The sequence below is a fragment of the Oenanthe melanoleuca genome, chromosome 3, assembly GCF_029582105.1.
Source record: "Oenanthe melanoleuca isolate GR-GAL-2019-014 chromosome 3, OMel1.0, whole genome shotgun sequence".
NCBI lineage: Eukaryota > Metazoa > Chordata > Aves > Passeriformes > Muscicapidae > Oenanthe > Oenanthe melanoleuca.
Window position 1 is genome coordinate 73,833,692 of NC_079336.1, and position 19,616 is coordinate 73,853,307.

Consider the following 19,616-nt stretch of genomic DNA (forward strand, 5'->3'; position numbering starts at 1 on the left):
AACCCAGGTGGTACCGCAGCACCACCTGGAGTTTTAGGAGTGCCCTACAATCTGGTCAGTGACAACCACACAAAATCACCAATAATTTTAGTCTGGTTTCCTTGCCTTGGGATATCATGCTGTTATAGCATCTTAGCAATATAATTTAACCAACCCTAACTGTCCAAATTTTTTTTAAAAGTCTTACAATTCTTCCTACAGATCTTGTAAAAATAGGTGGATGAGTAAGGGAAACGAATCTTGTAAGCGCTGAGCCACAAAAGTGCAACTCAAGTTTACATCTTTTTGGACACCAGAAGCTGTGAACAGCCCTACTGCAAAAAACACTTTAGGTAGAGAACACCCCTCTGATCTTGCCAAAGACAGATCAACCACAAGAAACTAAACCACATAAAACAGAAGTCATTAGTTCCAGTGCTTATGGAACCACTTATTTTTTCAGTGATCTCACTGGCCTGGCAAGGCACAGGGTTGGGTGCTGATGCTCATTGCAGAGGCTGGCAGAACAGATCCTGCAAATACTCACGTTAGGTCTCCAAGGCAGTTTTAAACTAGGACAAGTTACTTCATTAGGAAAGACCAGTGAAAACACTGTTTTCCTTCTGTTTAAAAGCAACATATTCGAAGAACTTAACAATCAAACCTCTCCACCAAGCCAAATTAAGTGATCTCTAAAGAACTTAAGGTTATTTTGGTCACTATTGCTGGAGGCATTTGAAAGATCTGTACATATGGCCCGTACAGGACATGGTTTATTGGTGGAATTGCATATGTTATTTTACAGTCAGACTCAATATTAGAGGTCTTTTTCAACCTAAGTGATTCCATGATTCTACTTTCTTTATTTCTTGCTATGTCTGATGAAAGGGCATGAGCTCCAGAAGCATCCATATTACCCTCCAACTTCACACCTGAATTACATACATACTTATACAGCAGCATCCAGTATGACTTAACATTCAACCATTTTTGCTGGGTAATTTAGTAAGCTGTTCTTTGATAAGAAGCACAGCAGACATCACAAAACATGCAGCACTTGAAATCATACCACAAAACAAGCAATCATGCTCTCCCTCATAACAACAGACCCAATCTTGTTAGCAGCTGGTGAGATGATCTAACCAAAGCCGGCTGGTCTGCTTAGTGAGAGAAAGGCACAGGTTGCAAAGCAAGTTTTAAAAATCCACCATGCTCCATTTAGGGTTTGTGTGCAAAGACTATGCCTCAACTTAGAACTCAAATCAGTGCCAATTAACACAATGATTCAGTTTCACCAGTGCAAGCCTTATGGTACAACAATGCAAGAAATACACAGCTCTGAACTAAAGCAGCTACATCACCTTTGACATGCTAGATCAATTTTTCTAATCCAGACAATACCAGACATATGATCTTCAGCAGCAACACTCTAGTATTAAAATCAGTTATTGATTTTTGCAGATTACTGACACAGCATTTGTAATGTTTGTGTGTTATTTACTGTCATCAACTAACCATAGACTAATTAAATCTGCCAATCTATAAAACGCAATGCTGGCAAGCCTGAATCTGATTATAGTGTTGGTTATTAGACAGAATTGTTGGTTCCTAAATACTTTTGCAACCAGGGTTGAGAAACATTAATCAAGGCTAATTTCTTCATAGCTACCAAGATATGCAGGTTTTCTCTGCCACAACCAGTGAGAACCATCCAAATCTTAATTAGGCTTACACACAAAAAGCGAAAGCTAGAAATGTGAGAAATGCAGTTACTACTTGCCAATAGCAGCCTAAACCAAATCCCTACAAGGTAAACTAGAAGTGCATAATTTTCACATTCTATTTACAGGTCCCAGTCTCAATTTTAGTGAGAAAAATGCTTCTTAGAAATTTACCCTTAGAATATAAGAAAGACTGTAGCCAGGATGCATAAATCACAAATATTGGGAAAATTTTAACAGCTGTATGGGAAAAACAACAACCAAAGCAAAATACCTTGACAGCTCTGAAACGCACCCAAAATAACCCAACAAACAAAGAATGTTTCCAAAAAATAACTTCTGTATGTTACACCAGGGTGCATTTCAACCAGAATCTGAAAAGACAGAATACATCGTTTCTTTAATTTACACTTCTAGATGACCAGGGGATTTTTTTTTTTAACTAAGTAAAAGTGATGGCAATGTATCTACAATTCAGCTCAGTCATAAAAATCAAGATAATTCTTCTAGATTTTCAAAGGCAAACAAAAATAAGAAGGGGGACAGAAATCAAGGTATGAAATTTGAAGCAACAGGACAGGGAGCAAAAAGTCTGGTAAACACCACTATTGATAAAGGCCAAAACTTTTGGAAAAATACATTCATTTATCACTAAAAATAAATTAACAGATGAAAAGATCACTGAGGATCACATGGAAATGCTACAATTAATTAGGCTTAAGTCACACAGAGGAATATGATTTCTAACCAGTACAAACTTTTGCACTTTGCTGAAGCATTATGCAAAGTTTGTAACAGCCACTAATGAGAGAACATCCTAAAAACTGTTGACAGCTACATGGGGGAAACATCTTTTTACTCTTCCCTTTCTATCAGCTACCTTCCTTATAAGCAGGAGTTCAAATATATTAGGCATTTAAATAATTAACTCAGGTTCAGCCATTGCTTATCATCCCATACTGCAGCTCAAAAGCTTGTTGGGGATCAGAGCAGTAGAAGTCAACAGACTGGACTACAAGCACATGACAAGAAACCTGAGTTAGGCAGTTACCACACAGGAGCCAGGACCATCGCCCACCACAAGGGTTTGGAAGCTGCCCACTCCAGACACTGCTGCTGTGAACAGCTTCCTGCAGCTTCAAGGACATCACACCATGCAGGAATCAGTGAGGCTCTTTCTCAACACTTCTTACAGCACCCTGCCATTTTCATACAAAGAACTGCAATATCTGTACAGGGTCCACCACCAAATTACCAAGCTCTTAACATTCAGTGGCTTTGTTTTAAAAGCAAAGTGTCTATTTTTCAAATATATACTCCTTAACTCAGATTCAGCTCAATAATTAATGCAGGAAGACAAAGCTACATTAGTCTATTCTTAGTAATGCACATTCCCACTCAGCAAAAATAGCAGAAAACACAGGTAATACATACTGCCAAACATCACGCTAAAGTTAAGGTAGCTCTCCCTCAAGGAAGCTGCAACCAGTCTATTTCAAACAATATTTTGACAAGAATTGTCATCACTCAACAGCTGCTGGTAATGCAAAAAGCAAACAGAATTTTTAGGTAGCCACCTTTGCACCTTTTAAAACAGAAAAACAAAGTATTCAGTTGGTGCTGCTAAACACCACACGCAATTAAACTCTGGAATCAGAAGTTTCAATTTCCTTGGGGCAGTACTAGGTTTCATTTCGTTGCAGAAGAGAATGCAATGGTAGTCCTGGACTGACAGCACAAGGAAGGAACTTCACTAAACAGTCAGTTTAGCGAACCTTGGGTAACAAAGACTGAGGATTAGACAACCTAATCAGCAAAACAAGATGGAAAAACCTGAAGTTCTGCTACAGTACAGGACAGCTGCCTGGTGTAAACACTAGTGTTACGTTGCCACATTAGGAAAGCATCATGCACCCCTATATTTTAATCTTTTTTTTTTATTTTTAATTATATTCTGAGGGAAGCTGTAAGCTTAAGATAAATGGACATGGTTCTGAAAGGTTGCTGAATTGAAAGCAGAAACAACTAAAAGTCCAGCTTTGGATAAGGTATTTTCGAAGATCTGCTACACATATGAATACAAAAATGAAGTGTTTGATGTTACTGCATTCACTATAAATTGCCCTAAAGTGCAGCAAAAGGAAGTCTTCAATAGAAGGCAAGGAAAACATCTTGTTGGGGTTTTTAAATTATATTTTTTATTACAGCACAGCGGGAATTTGCACACAGTATGTACAAATAAAGCCGTATTTTTTTTTTCTATATGCACCCTGTTTAAGTCCAGCACAGCACTTACAGGTAGGAAATTTTAAATTTCAAATTATGTTTTAATTCAGTTTTAAGAAATATTCTAATTCAAGTCAGCTGTACATAGCTACATTTTTTTTTTCTCCCAGAGGAATCAGAGGAAGGCAGGATGTGTGATCATTTATCTCTGCGGTCTAGGAATGAACAACCAGCATACTGGAATGAAAAAGCTGATACCTGGACAGGAGGAAAGGAGAGCAAAGAATTTACTTACAGCAGATAGTAATTTTATTCCTGACACAATATGCAAAAAAGCTCTTGTATCTTTCATCTAGTATGTCTACATATGCAAATCTTACAGAATCCAAATTTGCATTCAAACAGCTTACAGCAGAGACACTTTTAAGAGCACAAAAAAGGAAGCAATATTTTAAAAAAATTAATCAATTATGAAATGTTAGGCTATTCACACAACTTTTTACAGCGAGGAACCTCAGAAATTACCAACACTACAGCCACAGTAAGATGACACAGTAAGAAAGAGAACCTGTTCCAGAGCACCTTTTGCTTCCCAGGTTGCACATCCCTGCCCCTTTCGCCATCCCTTCTGCACAGAAGGCAACAATCATGTGACCTCAATCACCGAGCTGACAGTGAAAAACCCATTGGTTTTTTGATGAACCATCTGCCTGTCAGATCAATACCCACAAGTGAACAGCCCACGTGACAGCCAAGCTCCTCCACAACATCCTTCCTGAACCTGGCATTCTCTTGTAGAGAGACCAGGGCAAAGAAAGCAACCTGCTGAGTGTTCAGTGAAATCGTGCCCTCAGTCACTCTTCTGGCTGCACATGAAGTAATTTTACACGACTCTCTGGCCCTTCTGCTTTCTACACACTTTGCCAGAAGTTGCCAGCACCCAAGATGCACAGGTATAACTTAAACAACCAACCCTGGTTTTTCACTGGTGCTGCCAAAACAATCCAGCTTAGCTGGAATGCCTTTGTTAGCAGGATTTTTCCTACTTCAGCCACTTTAATTTTGATTAGGCAGCCAAATGTACTTAATGTCACAATAGCAAGTTTCATGTGGCAGACATTCCTAGTTGTGGGAGGACAAGAGAGAGATGTTAGGAGACGAGAACAGTAATTTTTAGCTGAGTCAGCCACAAAATTAATGCAGATTCTTACTTGTAGCAATGATAAAAGCAAAATTCTTGGGCAGGAGAATGCTTAAGGTAATATTGGTATCACCACCAAGAACTGATGGATTACATAACTTCAGTAGTTTTTTTATAAATTAACGTATGAACAAGGGATTGTGAACACAGAAATAAGACAGAAACACTAAAACTTCATTAGTGAATTGTCAGGACATAACAGTAACCCTTGAAAAGCCCCACTTTGTTCATTATTTACATCTTGTTTATCTTTGAAAATTAACCTGTAGCAGGGCTGCACAAATGCAGACACTCAAGGCTGCTATGAAACCTGTGCCACCCACTGAAAACTACAGGTTTACACTACAACAACCCCGCTAACAGTCAAGAACCAAGCACAATAAATTCCACATCAGCTGTGGGAGCAATATAAAGCAAGTATTTCTGCTGCAACACAAACAGTGGTTTGGAGCAAGACTTTACTGTGACAAAACCATCACTATTTCTGCAGAAATCACCAGGGAAAAAATGAAAGTCATTACTGGGGAAAAAGAACAATGTACAACTTTGTGCTAAACAGTTAAACTGCAATTGATTCCCAGCAACTTTTCTTCCCTGGTAACTCTCAATTAAGCTGTTTAATTAGAAGAGAAGGACCCAGCAAGTGAGAACACACCATTTCTACAGTAGACCTCAAGCATATGTCTGACTAGGCATTATAAATTTCTTTACAGCACTAACGTACCTACTAACAAATTTTAGTTTAACAGAAAAATTTTAACAGAATTTTCTCCTTCTCAAGATCTGGAAGCTACCAGATGCAGTTCTGCAAATTATTACTACTTTGGCACTTTCCCAAAGATTCTCCTATATTACTGGACAGAAGCTTCTATATGTGCTTACTATATTTACAACAGAAAGACAAAGTCACAGAAAAATCTAACAAAAGCTATTGGAAGAGTGGTGAGGTATTGAAGCACCTTTTGGCTGATTAGAACAACATGGTAAATTTTAAAATGAGGAAATTGTCAAGCATTGAATCAAGAATAAATTAAGCAGAATGCAAAATAGAATTCATCATATCTTTTTACAGCAAGTAATGATAAGCACTACTGAGACGTATTTAAACCATCTAAGGAAGCAATATTTCTTCCACAAGCTATACCAACTAGAAACAAGTATAAAAAACAAATAAAATGGAGCTCTTATAAAAGGTTTGGCAGTTCTTCATGTTCTCATCTCAGAAAAAAAATTCTCAGAACTTTCTGTTCTTTTTTACTAGCAAATTTGAAAACAGAGAAGGCTTAACTAATTTTTCCATCTTGGTTTATTTTAAGTTTTCATACAAATTTGAACGATGATGTAACAGCATTTACAGTAGATTAATCTCTGAGTTTCTCCCCAATAAATTATTTGATTAAAGCTATGCCATATATTATTTCAAAAGAAAACAAAAGTCTATTTAATTCTAGCTGTATAATGTGCAATAAAGTATAAAAGTGTTGATGGGTTTGATAGGTTTCCACATCCATGTTTAAGCCTGCCAAGTGAGGCTGCAAATGGATCAAAGGTTAGAACTGTAGAAACAGGAACTAAGAGAGATTCACCCAGCCCAGTTAGTATCCAGCTCTCTTCACTTAACAACCAGTGTTAAAACATTCATTGATTCCAGACCCCATATATACTTCTTCATTAGTGCTACTTTTTCAACCTCAACTATATCCTAACTCATATCTGGGAATTTGAATTGATTTTTTTTTTAAGTAAAAATCTCTGAAATATGTTTTCCTCACTAATGATGTTTGAGCACTGTATAGTACAGTATCAATCCAAAGGGTAAGTGCTGCAATTAAGCTCTTGGCATCTGCACAGATCAGATACCAAGGTCTCAAGCCACACATCAATACAGTAAAGTATACTTAATTAAGAACTATTTATGAAAAATCTGTACTAGCACATCTGCATGGGCTTTCTGGAAAACTTAAGCTACACCAAGAAAAGTTACATACTACTGGGAAAAATGCATTAGGCTGCTAGGTTCAACTACAAACATATAATATATAAAAGTGATAAACCAGGAAATGCACAGACCTGTGATAAAAGACAAAAATAATTGTAACAATTCCATACCTAGATAAGAAAAAGCTAACAGCTGGTTATGTTCCCAAAGTTTCAGTTCATCGTTTAGATAAAGTCAAAGTCTACCAGAACCCTGAAGGTGAAGCACTGGAAGTTAAATAGGCTTTCAATGGAAGCTGGTATCTAAGCATGGCATGCAGGACTTCATGCCTGTGACATTTGGAAAATCTGTGCAATGCAGTGGGACTTCAGCACTCTGCACTATTTGGAGCACCCCAAAAGCTCAGTGGTCACACCCATGGAGAGCTCTCCAGTGAGGCCAAGAAGTAATAGAGGCATGAGTAACTGTGGCCTTGTTATCACTTACTGAATGGATGTTCTACAGCCAAGATGGTAAAAGCCTTTACAAATACTGCTCTCAGGAAAAGAAACAGCAAGTAAACCAGCAGCACAAGTAAGCTGAGGCCAGAATAAACTACATTTACATGCATTAGAAAGCAACACATGTCACTCAGTACCACTGAATATCAGCATGACACACAAGGAGCAGAACTAATTTCCTCCTTCTACCCTAAGACTGTAAGGGACATTCATCAGTACAATAGTTACATCCTGACTTTTCTGGCTCCAGAATAAACCTGACTAGGTTTCATGAAAAATTAATGTGACTTTACACACAGGGTTCTTGGACTGGACACAAGTGAACACTTCACAATTCAGTAACACTCAAATTCAGATGTTAAAGGCAAACATTCTCATTTGGCTTTACGTTTGCAGTAAGCCAAGAGTGAGAATGGGACCCTTTTTAACACTTTAAATAAATAAGCTTCTAAGTTATTTTTTAAAATTTGAAAATTATTTAGTTATTAAATTACAGACTAAATGTAGCATCAGTGCTGTTAACATCTGAGAGAAGAATAAAACTGAAGGAAAGTAACAATTCTGCAAATATAAGTATTGTAGACAACAGCAAATCCAACCAGGCAACTAAAGAAACAAGCTAAGATTCCTGTGCTGACAAAGGGTCAACACTATTGACTAGGAGTTGGTACTATGAAAAATTTCTTCTAAATCGATTTTAGATGCAGTTTAAGTATAGGTATATATTTATTGTTTTGTAAATAATTTAAGAATATAATTTAAATTGATGAGTTTGTATATAATTTAAGAAATGTGGTTGTCATGGAAGCCAAATCTTTATAAGCCTATAAAAATCCCAATTAGCTCCCTGAAGTAAGAGTTACTGCATATCCCTTATGCTTTCCTTTACATTCAGTAGATTTGTTTTCATCACAGCACAGTTTGCATTCCACAAAGGTCAATATCACTAGCTTACATAATAGTAAAACCAACCTTGACACAGACAGCACTAATTAACAGACATAAAAGCAACCCAAGCAGCCACACAACACAGACTAATCCTTACTGCTACAAATGCCAAAGACATCTCAACTAGCACTGCATGTGTGTTTGTGCGTAGGTGGAGCAATCAGTCATTCATTCCAATCTTGTACATGTAAACAAGAAAATGCAATACATGTAGAACAGAGATTACATCTTACCTCATTTAAATGCATGGGGGAAAAAAAAAAACTATGGCAAAGCTCTATATACTTAAATCATTTTTCCCACTGAAGCTATGATCTTAAGTTAACAAAATAAACTCTTTCACTGCTCATATACTATCAGCCATGCAGATAGTTTGGCAAGCAGGAAAATATGTTGAGCACAATTCATGACATAACCTCAGGCTTCCCCCAAACCACAGATGCTGCAGACTGCCAGCCCAATTCACTGTCATCCTAGAGACAATAAATCTGATAGACAGACAACTGAAAAGTTCTCCAGCAAGGAGGAAGCCTGCACATAATTCACAATTCTGTCCCACTTTCTTCACAGCCTTGGTCCTTCCTTCACCCCTTGCACTGGATGTACGCCAGGAGAAAAAAAGAGGGCGACAAGCAATCAAGGCAGGGTAGCCCTATGGCTCTTCATGCCTTTGCAGTGCCTCCAAACAAAAGACAGAGCCCCAACAAAGGACACGCTTAAGGCCTCGTTTTCCCCTGTAGTGTATTTCGGGCCAGAAAATTCTTGGGAAAGCCTAAAATTGGGCTTCAGAAATTTAAAGCAAGAAGCACCAAACACATCTGTTTTAATTGCCAATCTAAATTATCTAAGTGGAAACACCTTATCTTGAAAACTTTTCACTTGTTTTAAGGATTGTTGCTTAAATGTGAATTCTTCACAAAACTTTCCAGTATTATCTTTTCACTTATCCATAACCACTGCATGTTATCCAGGGTCAAAGTGCAATTCTGTCTCAAAATCAACATCTGCATACGTTCCCTGAGCAATTTTCAGTTTAGAGCTGCCCCCCGTATTTCCCCCCACCAAAGTGTGTTTCAAGAAAGGAAGACCTGGGAAAAACAGTGTGGTTTTGGAGAGAGATTCACAACCCAATGCTTTTGACTAAGGACTGTGTAATTCCAAAAAAGACATAAATATATTTTATGTTTGCCTTCAGTTTATAAATGTCCCATTGCATTTATATTCTAACAAAAGACAGACTCCTCACACAAAGCAAAGCAGATTTCTCACTCTCAAAACAACAAATCAATAAGCTTTGTTTATTAAACAAACATAGGTGTATTGCTAATTCAGAATGACTGAATACTTCTCCACCAGAACTAAAGTTAACTTAAAGAGAATGCTTTATAGCAATACACTTTAACACTAGCCAGAACTCTTTATTTTAAGAACACACTCACGCTCTACAAACAGGATTAAAAGCGATCTGCCATCAAATGGATTTCAAACACCCAAGCCTGTGCAAAATAAACCAATTTCAACAAGATTCTGTCTCACAGCCCCAAGAAAAAATACCTAATGATGACTCCAAAATTTAAATCAAAAGTAATCATGGTTGAAAAAGCCTCAGATACTTTACTTGTATTAGATTTAAGTAAAAGCAAGTGCTGCATAAAGCCAGAGAAGCAGGTGTGAAGTTGGGACACAGAGTACACACAGAAGTGAATCACAGTGGATGGAGTACATGCATTGCTCTACACAAATTAAGGCTACCTAATTGTTTTGAGACATCCCCTTCCCACCCACCAGCTCACTCCAAAACAGCTAATTCAATTTTCATTTGCTGGGTAAAGTTGTCACCACATTATCCACACCCACATCCGACTCATATAAACTGTCCTGTAATAAGCAGAATCCAGCAGAGGTCAGAAATGGCCCTGCACAGGAAATGCCTGGGTGTTTTCCACTCAGGCTCCAAAGATTACTCTTATACATGAAGACAGTCCAGGTCTAGGGTTGTGCTGTTTTACAAACTTTTTATAAATTATTTTCTGCTTAACTTGCAGTATTAGTCTTTGAAGAGTCCTTTGAAAAGGAACTTAGAAGCTTACAAATTCAGTTACCCTACAGCATTTATATTTCATAATATTTGTTAAATCTTACTAATTTTATATCTCTTCTGATTCTGACATTCTCATGGCAGAAAAACAAATCATTAATGCACATTAATGAAAACTCAAAGGCATTGTTCAACCCCATAGCTTTGACCCACAGAGGAGCACATCACCACTTCCTTTTTATTCCATCAGCACAAAACCACAGCTTGCAATATTCAAGAACGATCTCAGGCAATATGACAGCAGATATTTTGCACAGAACACCTGAAACACAACGCACCTTACTACTGCCTTACAGGACTAACTGATCACACAAGCGTTTTAAAAAAGTTTCCTGAATGCCTCCTCGTGAGGAGTGAAGTGCCTCAACAGGATGCTATTTAAAAATGAGAAATAATTGCCACGGAATTAATAACTTGGACTTATGCAATACTTCTGCAGCCAGCTGGAAACACTAAACCATAAAGTAATTTGCATCCCCATCTCTCAGCAGGGCACAGACGGAGACTTGCAAAAAGCCAATCTGCAGGTCAGCACATTCAGGAGGTGACAACAGTTGCAGAAAGCTTTGAGCGATCACAACACTTCTTTGTGAAGGCTTTTTCTTTTTTTTTTAACTCTGTCTTCTTAGAACTATCGATTGCAATGCTGCCAGCAGCGATACTCCATGACCCTGCTGTTTCACCGGCACGCCAAAGAGAACCCGATTTTAATCACGGCTGCCATAAACACGAGACACCCTTCCGAGAGGGCAGCGCTTTTATCGCTGCAGCTCACAAGTCAAGGAGCACAGGTCACGCTCGTCAGCCTCCCGCGGGCTCCAGCTGCTGCTCCCGCTCCGCTCTGCAGCCCCCGCACCTCCGGCCCGACCCCGACAGCCGGGCGGGCAGTGCCCGACACACCCGCCCGCGAGGCTGGGGGCAAAGGAAACGATTTGCTTTTAATTGCAAAGCGCCCACAAAACACTGCCTTACCCACCGCAGCCACTAGAGATTTCTTATCGAAGCACCTCTGGCTCCGTGGGCGCTCTGCAGAAGCGCTGAAGCAGCAGCAGCAGCAGCCGCAGGTTCTGCAGCGCCGAGGGGCCGGGCGCGGGCGGCACAGCGTGCACCCCCGGCCCCGGCGCATCGCTCCCTGCACGGAGCTCCCTGCGAGGCAGCGCTGGGTACTGACCTCCCCGCCGGCGGCGGCGGCTCCTCCATGGCGGCGGCGGCACAGAGCAGCGCGGCGGTGTCTCTCATGCATGCACCGGGGCCGGCATGGCGGCGGGCCCCAGTGCGCGGCGCGGGGCTGCAGCGAGGAGCAGGAGCAGCGGGAGAACAGCGAGTCCCTAGCCGGCTACAGGAACGCGGCCGCGCAGAGCCGCCCGCGCGGCCGCCATCTTGGGAACAGCCTCCGAGGGCAGCGGCGCCGGCAGCATCGCTACGGCGCGCCAGGAGGGACCGGCCGCGCCAGAGGCGCTCGCTCCGCCGCGGCCGGGCGGGAGGCGGCTCCCGGTGCGAGTTTCCCCCCTCGGCCGCGGGGTCGGGACGGGCTGCGGGACAGCGCTGCTTCCCTGCGGCTCTGTGGAAATCACATCTCCGCAGTTCCCCGCGAGGGGCCGCGTTTCTCCCGAGGCGGGGCCGCGATGGGGGCGCGGCGGGCGCTGCCGCCCCCTGCCTGCCCCCGCGGCGGAGCTGTCGGGAGCTGCTGCGGCCGCTCGCAGTGCGCTCCGTGCCGCTGCTCGCCCGCACACCGCGGGCACACAGGGAGGGGAGGAAAGATAACTGCTGAGGGGGCGATGGTTTCCCTCAGCAGCTGCCGTGCTGGCCCCAAGTCCGGCGCCTGCGGAGGCTGGAGCGGCCGCGGCCGGATCCAGGGGGTGAAGGGGAGAGACCCTTGCGGTCCCCTTCGGGGCGTGCATGGAAGAATAATCCTTTACCTCTAATACTCTGCTGCTGACAGAGTAACTTGTTTGAGTTTATGAACCGCCACTTTTTAAACGCTCCGGCAGCACTGCTTATCAGCCTTGACAGAGAAATGGAGCCACATTATCCAGCTAGAAATAGAGGGAGGAAAATGAACTGCACTGTGTATTGGCTGGAATGTCAATATCAATATTAACACACGTCCAAGGCAGGAAAGTGCCATGGCTCGTTTAATTTTTGGGGTCTCTGAGAGTGAGCCTCACGGTCTACTGGAACCACAGCAACAAACCCTGGCATCAGTAATGTGTATACAAAGCACATGCATTATTTCTGATGGGTGAAATTTGAGCTTGGACTAGAATCAGTTCTACATTCTGCATTTATGCACCAGTTCCTTCATTAACTGTACAAGAAATTTGCAACTTTCTAGTCTGATACCAAAATTCAGGTGTAAAGTCACTGTCTATGAAATAAAGTTGTCCACCTCTCTGTCGAAGTTTAAGGAAACGAATTCAGCAGTCCCCTTTGAAATTAAAGAAATTTTTTTAAGCTGAAATGCAGGATATACTTCTACTATATCATCTTAATACTATCTACTATTTATTATCTTAATGAATGCGTGCTTTAAAATGCAAGACCAGATAAATAACATTATGCAGGAAGCCACTTAGACTGTTCTCCATAGGTCAAGAAAGATTCCTGAATCACCACAATCCTGATGATCATGACATTGAAGCATCAAGACATTCAGCATTTATGTCAAGAATTACTAGTTAAGATACCTAATGCAATGGAAAAATGCAGTATTTAGCATATTAAAGACTTTTACTTGAGTACTTGACCCCAAAACAATAAAGCAGTTCTAATTCAATATACACATAATGCATTTCCACTAATCTCTCATGGTGAACAAAACTTAGAAACCATAGCTGAAAGTCAAAAATTCTGAAGTGCTAACCCAATAAATTGGTTGTCATCTCCATAAAAAACATACATTACCTAAGGTAATGCTGCTTACTTCACAGTATGCATGTGTTTTTAGTATGATCACAAATAACACTCAATGTAACAGATTAAATTTGAACATTCTTTTCAGTTAGGGATCATTGTCTCACACCATCTCTGCAGCTGTTTGCAGCGCAGAGATGTATTTAGCAATCATGGCAAAATATTTCAGCTTCTTTGCTTCTTCTGTCAAAACAGTCAGTGCAGAGGTCTGTTAGAAGCACAGAGTTTTCATTGACCAAGAAAAAAATCTGATACTGCATTTTGTCATAGATGTGATGGTGTGGAGAAACCCCAAGGGCCCTTGGCAAAGGGAGAAATGGGGACTGACCACTGCCACTACTTTCTGTCAATATCAAGATAGTTTACAGGAGTAAACTGGGCTTCACTGCAGCCTCTCAAACAAGGTGGTCCAGAAAACTCTTCCCTGTATTAATTTTCCCCTTTCCCTTCAGGGCAACCCAGCATATTGTGTTGCATCACATTCTTGTGATCACAGAAAATATGATAGAACTACAGGTACTGGCCAAGCAAAGCAAGACTGTAAGTTTGATAGAGAGATGCTTCTTTATCTGCAATTGATCATAGTGAGCAACATAGCTCCTGGCATCAAGGAGAAGACTGTAAGGGGAGAAGTTTATGGATGGTCTAACAGAGAACTTGGGAAGAAATTGAGAGATGCAGGAATATTTGGAGGTGATAGTACATGAAACATCAGATGATATAAGAGTCTCAGAGCCTATATAGGGATAATATTTAGCAAAGAAAAAAATTTCAAGGCAATACACAGGTCTTAAAAAATTGATATGCCAAAAAAATTTATTTTAATTATTTCTGGCTTCTTTTAAGGAATATCATTGTATTTCAAAGACTCCCCCACTGTCAGTTTCTGAGTCTAAACATATCAATATTTCATAGGTGCATGGAAATTGATAAATGAAATTGTTCACTCTGGTTCTACTGCTGGAATAGAAGAAGGCACAAGATTAAAATACACATCACAATAAGTAGCATCAGTCTGTAAGAAAATTGAGTTAAAATAATAGGAATGGATTTTATTGTCTGATGTGACAAAATCATGACTCCAAAACTGCAGGTTAACAAAACAAACCAGGAAACAAGTAACTGTCAAAATAGACAAATATTTCCATTTAACTTTTGTTTTCAGAAGTTTTAGAATTCATTTTCTTCTCTTTTCTCAGAAAACATCTGGCTTTATAATTTAGCAGATGCTGCAATTTCTTAGGAATTGCTTATTGTACATGCCCTTTATTACAGTAGCAGTCCTAGAACTTGCAATAGAAATTTGACATGGCAATAGCATCCTAATAACAAAAACAGGTCTTTCAAATAGCATTTTCAAATTTCTGCTGCAACTACCCTTGACATTTCTATCTGTTCCTGGGGCATATATTCTGATATTCCTCCCTCCTCAATTCATCACAGGTATCAGGCACAATTGTACATGCAGCTGTGCTTTTGCCATTTGCCATTTCTCCAGTTATTTTCTACATACAAAAAATCCTAATGAAGACAAAGGAAGATTTGGTCCATGTAGGTAAATAAATATGTTATAGGAAAATATTTGAAATTTTTTCTCCTGGTTCCTGTCACAAGGCTGAACTTCCAAACATTTTTTTCCTTTTATGAATGTTGTGCAGAATAAGGCATAACTTGGTTTTGGGGTTTTTTAAGTCAGTAAATTAAATCTAGTAATCAGATTGTTCTTCATTGTGTGAACTGCATGCAAAAAGAAAAAATCAAATTATTGACAAAACCAGCTTTGTACAATTAGATTTTCCTTCAAATAAGTTACATATTTTAATTCTATTAAAAGCTATTTAAAAGTAAAAGCAAAGTTAATCAGACATTATAAAACAGCCTTCTAGGTATGGTTAGTCTAGACTTAGTAAAATGTGCTTCAGATAAAATTTTCATTTTTTCTTGGTCATAGATTAGAAATGCTCTTCTGCAATGCAATGAAGAGTAAAACAGGAACAATACCTGAATTTAATATCAAGATCACAACCTGACACCATTTCTTATGTAGACACTGCAGCTAGCATCTCCAGAGTCCAAGTAAAATACCAAGATGTGTTGCTACCTGGGCATATGCAGATTCCTCCATCTACAGTTTTGTTGTTCTCACGTTGTTCTCACAGAAGATCAGGTTGGGGGTGGCACTGAAAGAAGCAGAACTCAGTTTTCAGTGTTATCTAATCTGAGCTTTGCTGCAATCGATTTGAAGTGTGAAGCTGAAAGAAATTAAGGAGTCCCAGTGTATATACCCCTGTTCAATGACCCGTTACCACTGTGATTCATTCACTTGGGAAGCTGGCATGAGAGCTGCCAAAGCTTGTTCAGCAGCATGGTTTGACACCCGTGCTATAATAGGAGCCAGCTAACTTGACGGAGGTGGAATATTTCTGTTTGAGCGCTGTCATCTCACAGGCTGCATGTCAGATTGCACAGGGCTCAATACCATTAATTCACCACTATTAAAGGAGCATTTGTTAGTAAGAGTAGCATGAGGTCAGAGATATGCCTGTGATCATTGTTTTATCACTTCAGCTGGGCATTATTTTTTAGGTCCTTCCTGTCCTAAAAAGCTACTCTGTGTAGCACTGCCTCTGCATTATTAAAAGGGCATGACCCATGTGAAAGAAGTACAAAATCCAGTTGTGCCTAAAGCTGTGTGCTTTTACTGTGTAAAGCTGTTCTTTGGGCTCAGTGTCTGTAAAACTGGGCGTAGCTAAACCCACTGCTCTTCAAAGATACCAAGGCACTGGACATAGAAATTACCTAAAACTGAAAATGTTGACACGTGTATAACAGTCTGGCTACAGCAGTTTATATCTGCCCCAGAACTGATTTTGGGCCTGTGAAAATCAGCTGCACTGAATTCAGTGCTGCTTGAACTTGACTATCAACAACAGAGTAAGCTTGCTTAAAGCTAGCTTGGCTCCTGCTAAATCATATTTTAATTCTTTCCCCAGCTGGATAATAGACATACTCAATGAGCAGCCATGGGGCATTTATAAACAAGACCAAATGCTTGTCTGCGTTTGTGTTCACTACATTCATTAATTTCATGTTCAAAGAAGCTCCAGTGAAGAACTGGGGTAAATTTTTCGAAACCATATTTGTAGGCCCAGAGCATATCCATCTGTCTTCTGCGTGTGCCTCACTGCAAGTCAATGCATTGTTACACATAACTCTTTCAATATGTTTTCAAGCAGCTTGCAAGTTTGATTGGTTGCTTATACAAAAATTTATAAAGTGATGCTTCTTATTTCCATCATCCCAGAAAGCACACAAAAAAGTTCCAGACTATATCTTTTAAAATATCTGGCTGTGCAGCTGAGGTTCTTTCTATGCCTGCCTTACAGCAGCTGCATTATCCCAGCAGAAAACAGCTGTGAGATTTGTATCAAACTTCCCTGTCTAGGAAGACAGGAGCTGTCCATGTCTCCTCCTTCTAACAGCTCTTTTTATAAGTGAGAGTAATCACAGAAAAGCAGTGTAGCTGACATTTCCTCTACCCCAGCAGTTCCTGGCAGTTGTATGAAGTGGATGGAGTTAGAAGCAGCCATGAGAAAATTTTAATCTTTATTAAATGTTAATCCCTGCAAACACTTACATACACATCAGTTCACTTATATAATAGGCATACTGAAATCAACAGTATGACAACCCTGGGAGAACAGTTACTCATACATATAAATGTTCATAGGATTCATTTCCTCCTTTTGCTCTGAATCATCTCGAATAATGTTGTCCCCACAACTTCACAGGGTGAATTTTATGGTGTAATCCTGTTGATGGCTCAGTTCTGGTGAATATCAATAGGGATTAAGATATTCCCCATTTGTTGCAAGGCCCTCCTAAATGGAGCATAGTAAAATAGTATCTTGTTCTTCAACTCGCACTTGTGTTCCATTCTTCAGTGCCTCAGGTTTTATTTTTCATTTTTGTCCATTTCATTACTTCAAATAAGCTGTTCCCTTATTGTTAACATAACTATTTTCATCCTTCTAAATACTTACACATTTCCTACAGTCCAAAACACTGTAAAGAGGTAATCACCTGCCATTTGGCATTCAATGCATTCAGAGTTTTTTATTCTCGTTTGAATCTTATTGGCCCCTATCATTATTTCTATAATTAATTTGCATTTCCTCTTCCTCACAGGAATTGATGCTTATTTTAAGGCACATCCATGCTAGGAGACATAGCCCACAGCACTTGAAATAACTGTGGAATGATGTGAGCTTGTATGCTGTCCTGGCACAGCAGTCTTTCCAGCTACAGCCAGCTGAGGAATCCAGATTATGACCTTTGTGTTAGGGAGCTAAGATCCATGTGACATTTTCTGCTGAGCTGTTTGTTTAAAAGATGGTTTCCATCAACATCTTTGAGTGGATTTCACTATGACTATCAGGATACAATGGGTATTGATAAATTTTAGGAGTAGTTATTTTAATTCTAAATTTCAGTCCAAAGCCTGTCAATTCAACTGCAGTTGCTCTTCAGCTGTGGTGATAATCAGAAATACATAGAGGTCAAAACTTTGTTAGTTTTTGTTCCTGTCCACAGAAAATGGAAGGAGATAATGTGTTGGTTGAGAAGAGGATGACCTTGTTGAAGCTGAGGATCTGTAACTGCTTGGTTCTTCCTCTTTTGCAGGCTGAATGCTATGGCATGTTTGAGCCCTGCTTTTGCTGTTATCTGTGTGTGTGAAGTTCAGGAGAGAAATTTCTCTCACCCCTAATCTCAGCAGACATACTGATCAATTAGCCCCTACTACCTGGCATAGGCATTGAGGCACTAACATAAAACAGACTAAACTTGGTTAAAAGACTCCAGCTTTCCAAAAATGCATGGATGTTGTGGCACACTGAGCTAGGAGAAAAATGCTGATCTGGAGATTCAGCACCCAGTTTTCAACAGGGCAAGCACACATTATTCATTCAGTACTGGAGAAGGACTCCTGATTAGAGTGTGCTTGTTCACTTGCTGGAAGCATTTAGTATGGATCAGCTGCAAAATTTTATCACATATTGGATAGCTGTAACCTGCCTGAGATGAGATCATAGAAGTATTAATCTTCCAACTAGCTCTTTAGATGGACACTTGGGCTATAGCCAAACTGTCTGAGGCAGTCATGGTCTTCATTAGGCATGGATGACTAATCACCAAACAAAGAGTTATGTATTCTATAAGCTGTGGAAGATTAATATGTACTATATTTCTAAATGAATAGTTAATAGAAGAATAGCATTGCTATTCTTACCTGGATTACAAATTTCAAGAATAACATTTCAGTTCAAACTTTTGCATTAAAATTTGTATTTGTACATTTCTAAAACATCCCCAAATGACAGCTTCATTCTGGGCTCCCCACCACAAAAGAGATAAGGACATGCAGGAATGAGTCCAGCAAAGGACCATAAAGGTAGTGAAGGGTGTAGAGCATCTGAGATCTGAGAAGAGGAGCTGGAAATATTCAGCCTGGAGAAGAGAAGGCTCAGGAGGACCTTACCAATGTGTATAAATACCTGATGGGGCAGAGTAAAGAAGGTGGAGACAGGGTATTCCCAGCGATGTCCTGTGAAAGGACTAGAAGCAGTGCACAAACCATGAAAAATTCTGTTCAAACTTGAAAAAAACTTTCCTTATTGTGAGAGTGGTCAAACAATGGCATGGGTTGCTCAGAGAGGTTGTGGAATCACCATCCTTAGAGACATATTCAAAACCTGACTGGTTGTGGCCCTGAAGAACCTGCTCCTGTTCACCCTGCTTTAAGCAGAGAGTTGAGATGAGGTGATCTCCAGGGGAACCTGTCCACCTCAGCCATTCTGTGGCTGATCTCATGAATACTTCTGAATTACAAGTAATCTCTTAAACAGAAAGTTCTAGGAAACACAACTATTTAAAAGCACACAGCACCAAAAACTTTTGGTACTATTTATAATTTTGTTATGAATTGTGGTGATTTTAAATTAATGAATTTTTAATAAAGAACTATTGAAGTTAAGAATTAAGTTATTTTAAAATACATCATTCATAATGCTGTTAAGTAGCCATTTCTGCC

General features: G+C 39.9%; 1 protein-coding gene across 5 annotated transcripts in view; it reads right to left on the reverse strand.

The window, feature by feature from the left end:
* Window positions 1-15,703, reverse strand: part of MAP3K4 (mitogen-activated protein kinase kinase kinase 4) — a 68,212-nt gene extending 52,509 nt beyond the window's left edge. For 4 of the 5 annotated variants that reach the window (XM_056487194.1, XM_056487193.1, XM_056487197.1 and 1 more), the window contains exon 1: window positions 11,784-12,207. In XM_056487194.1, coding sequence (XP_056343169.1) covers window positions 11,784-11,851 — 68 coding nt within the window. In that variant the 5' untranslated portion in view covers window positions 11,852-12,207. Of the gene's footprint in view, window positions 1-11,783; window positions 12,208-15,626 lie in introns of those variants that run through there. The other variant, XM_056487195.1, reaches the window with a different exon arrangement.
* Window positions 15,704-19,616: the final 3,913 nt, after the last annotated feature.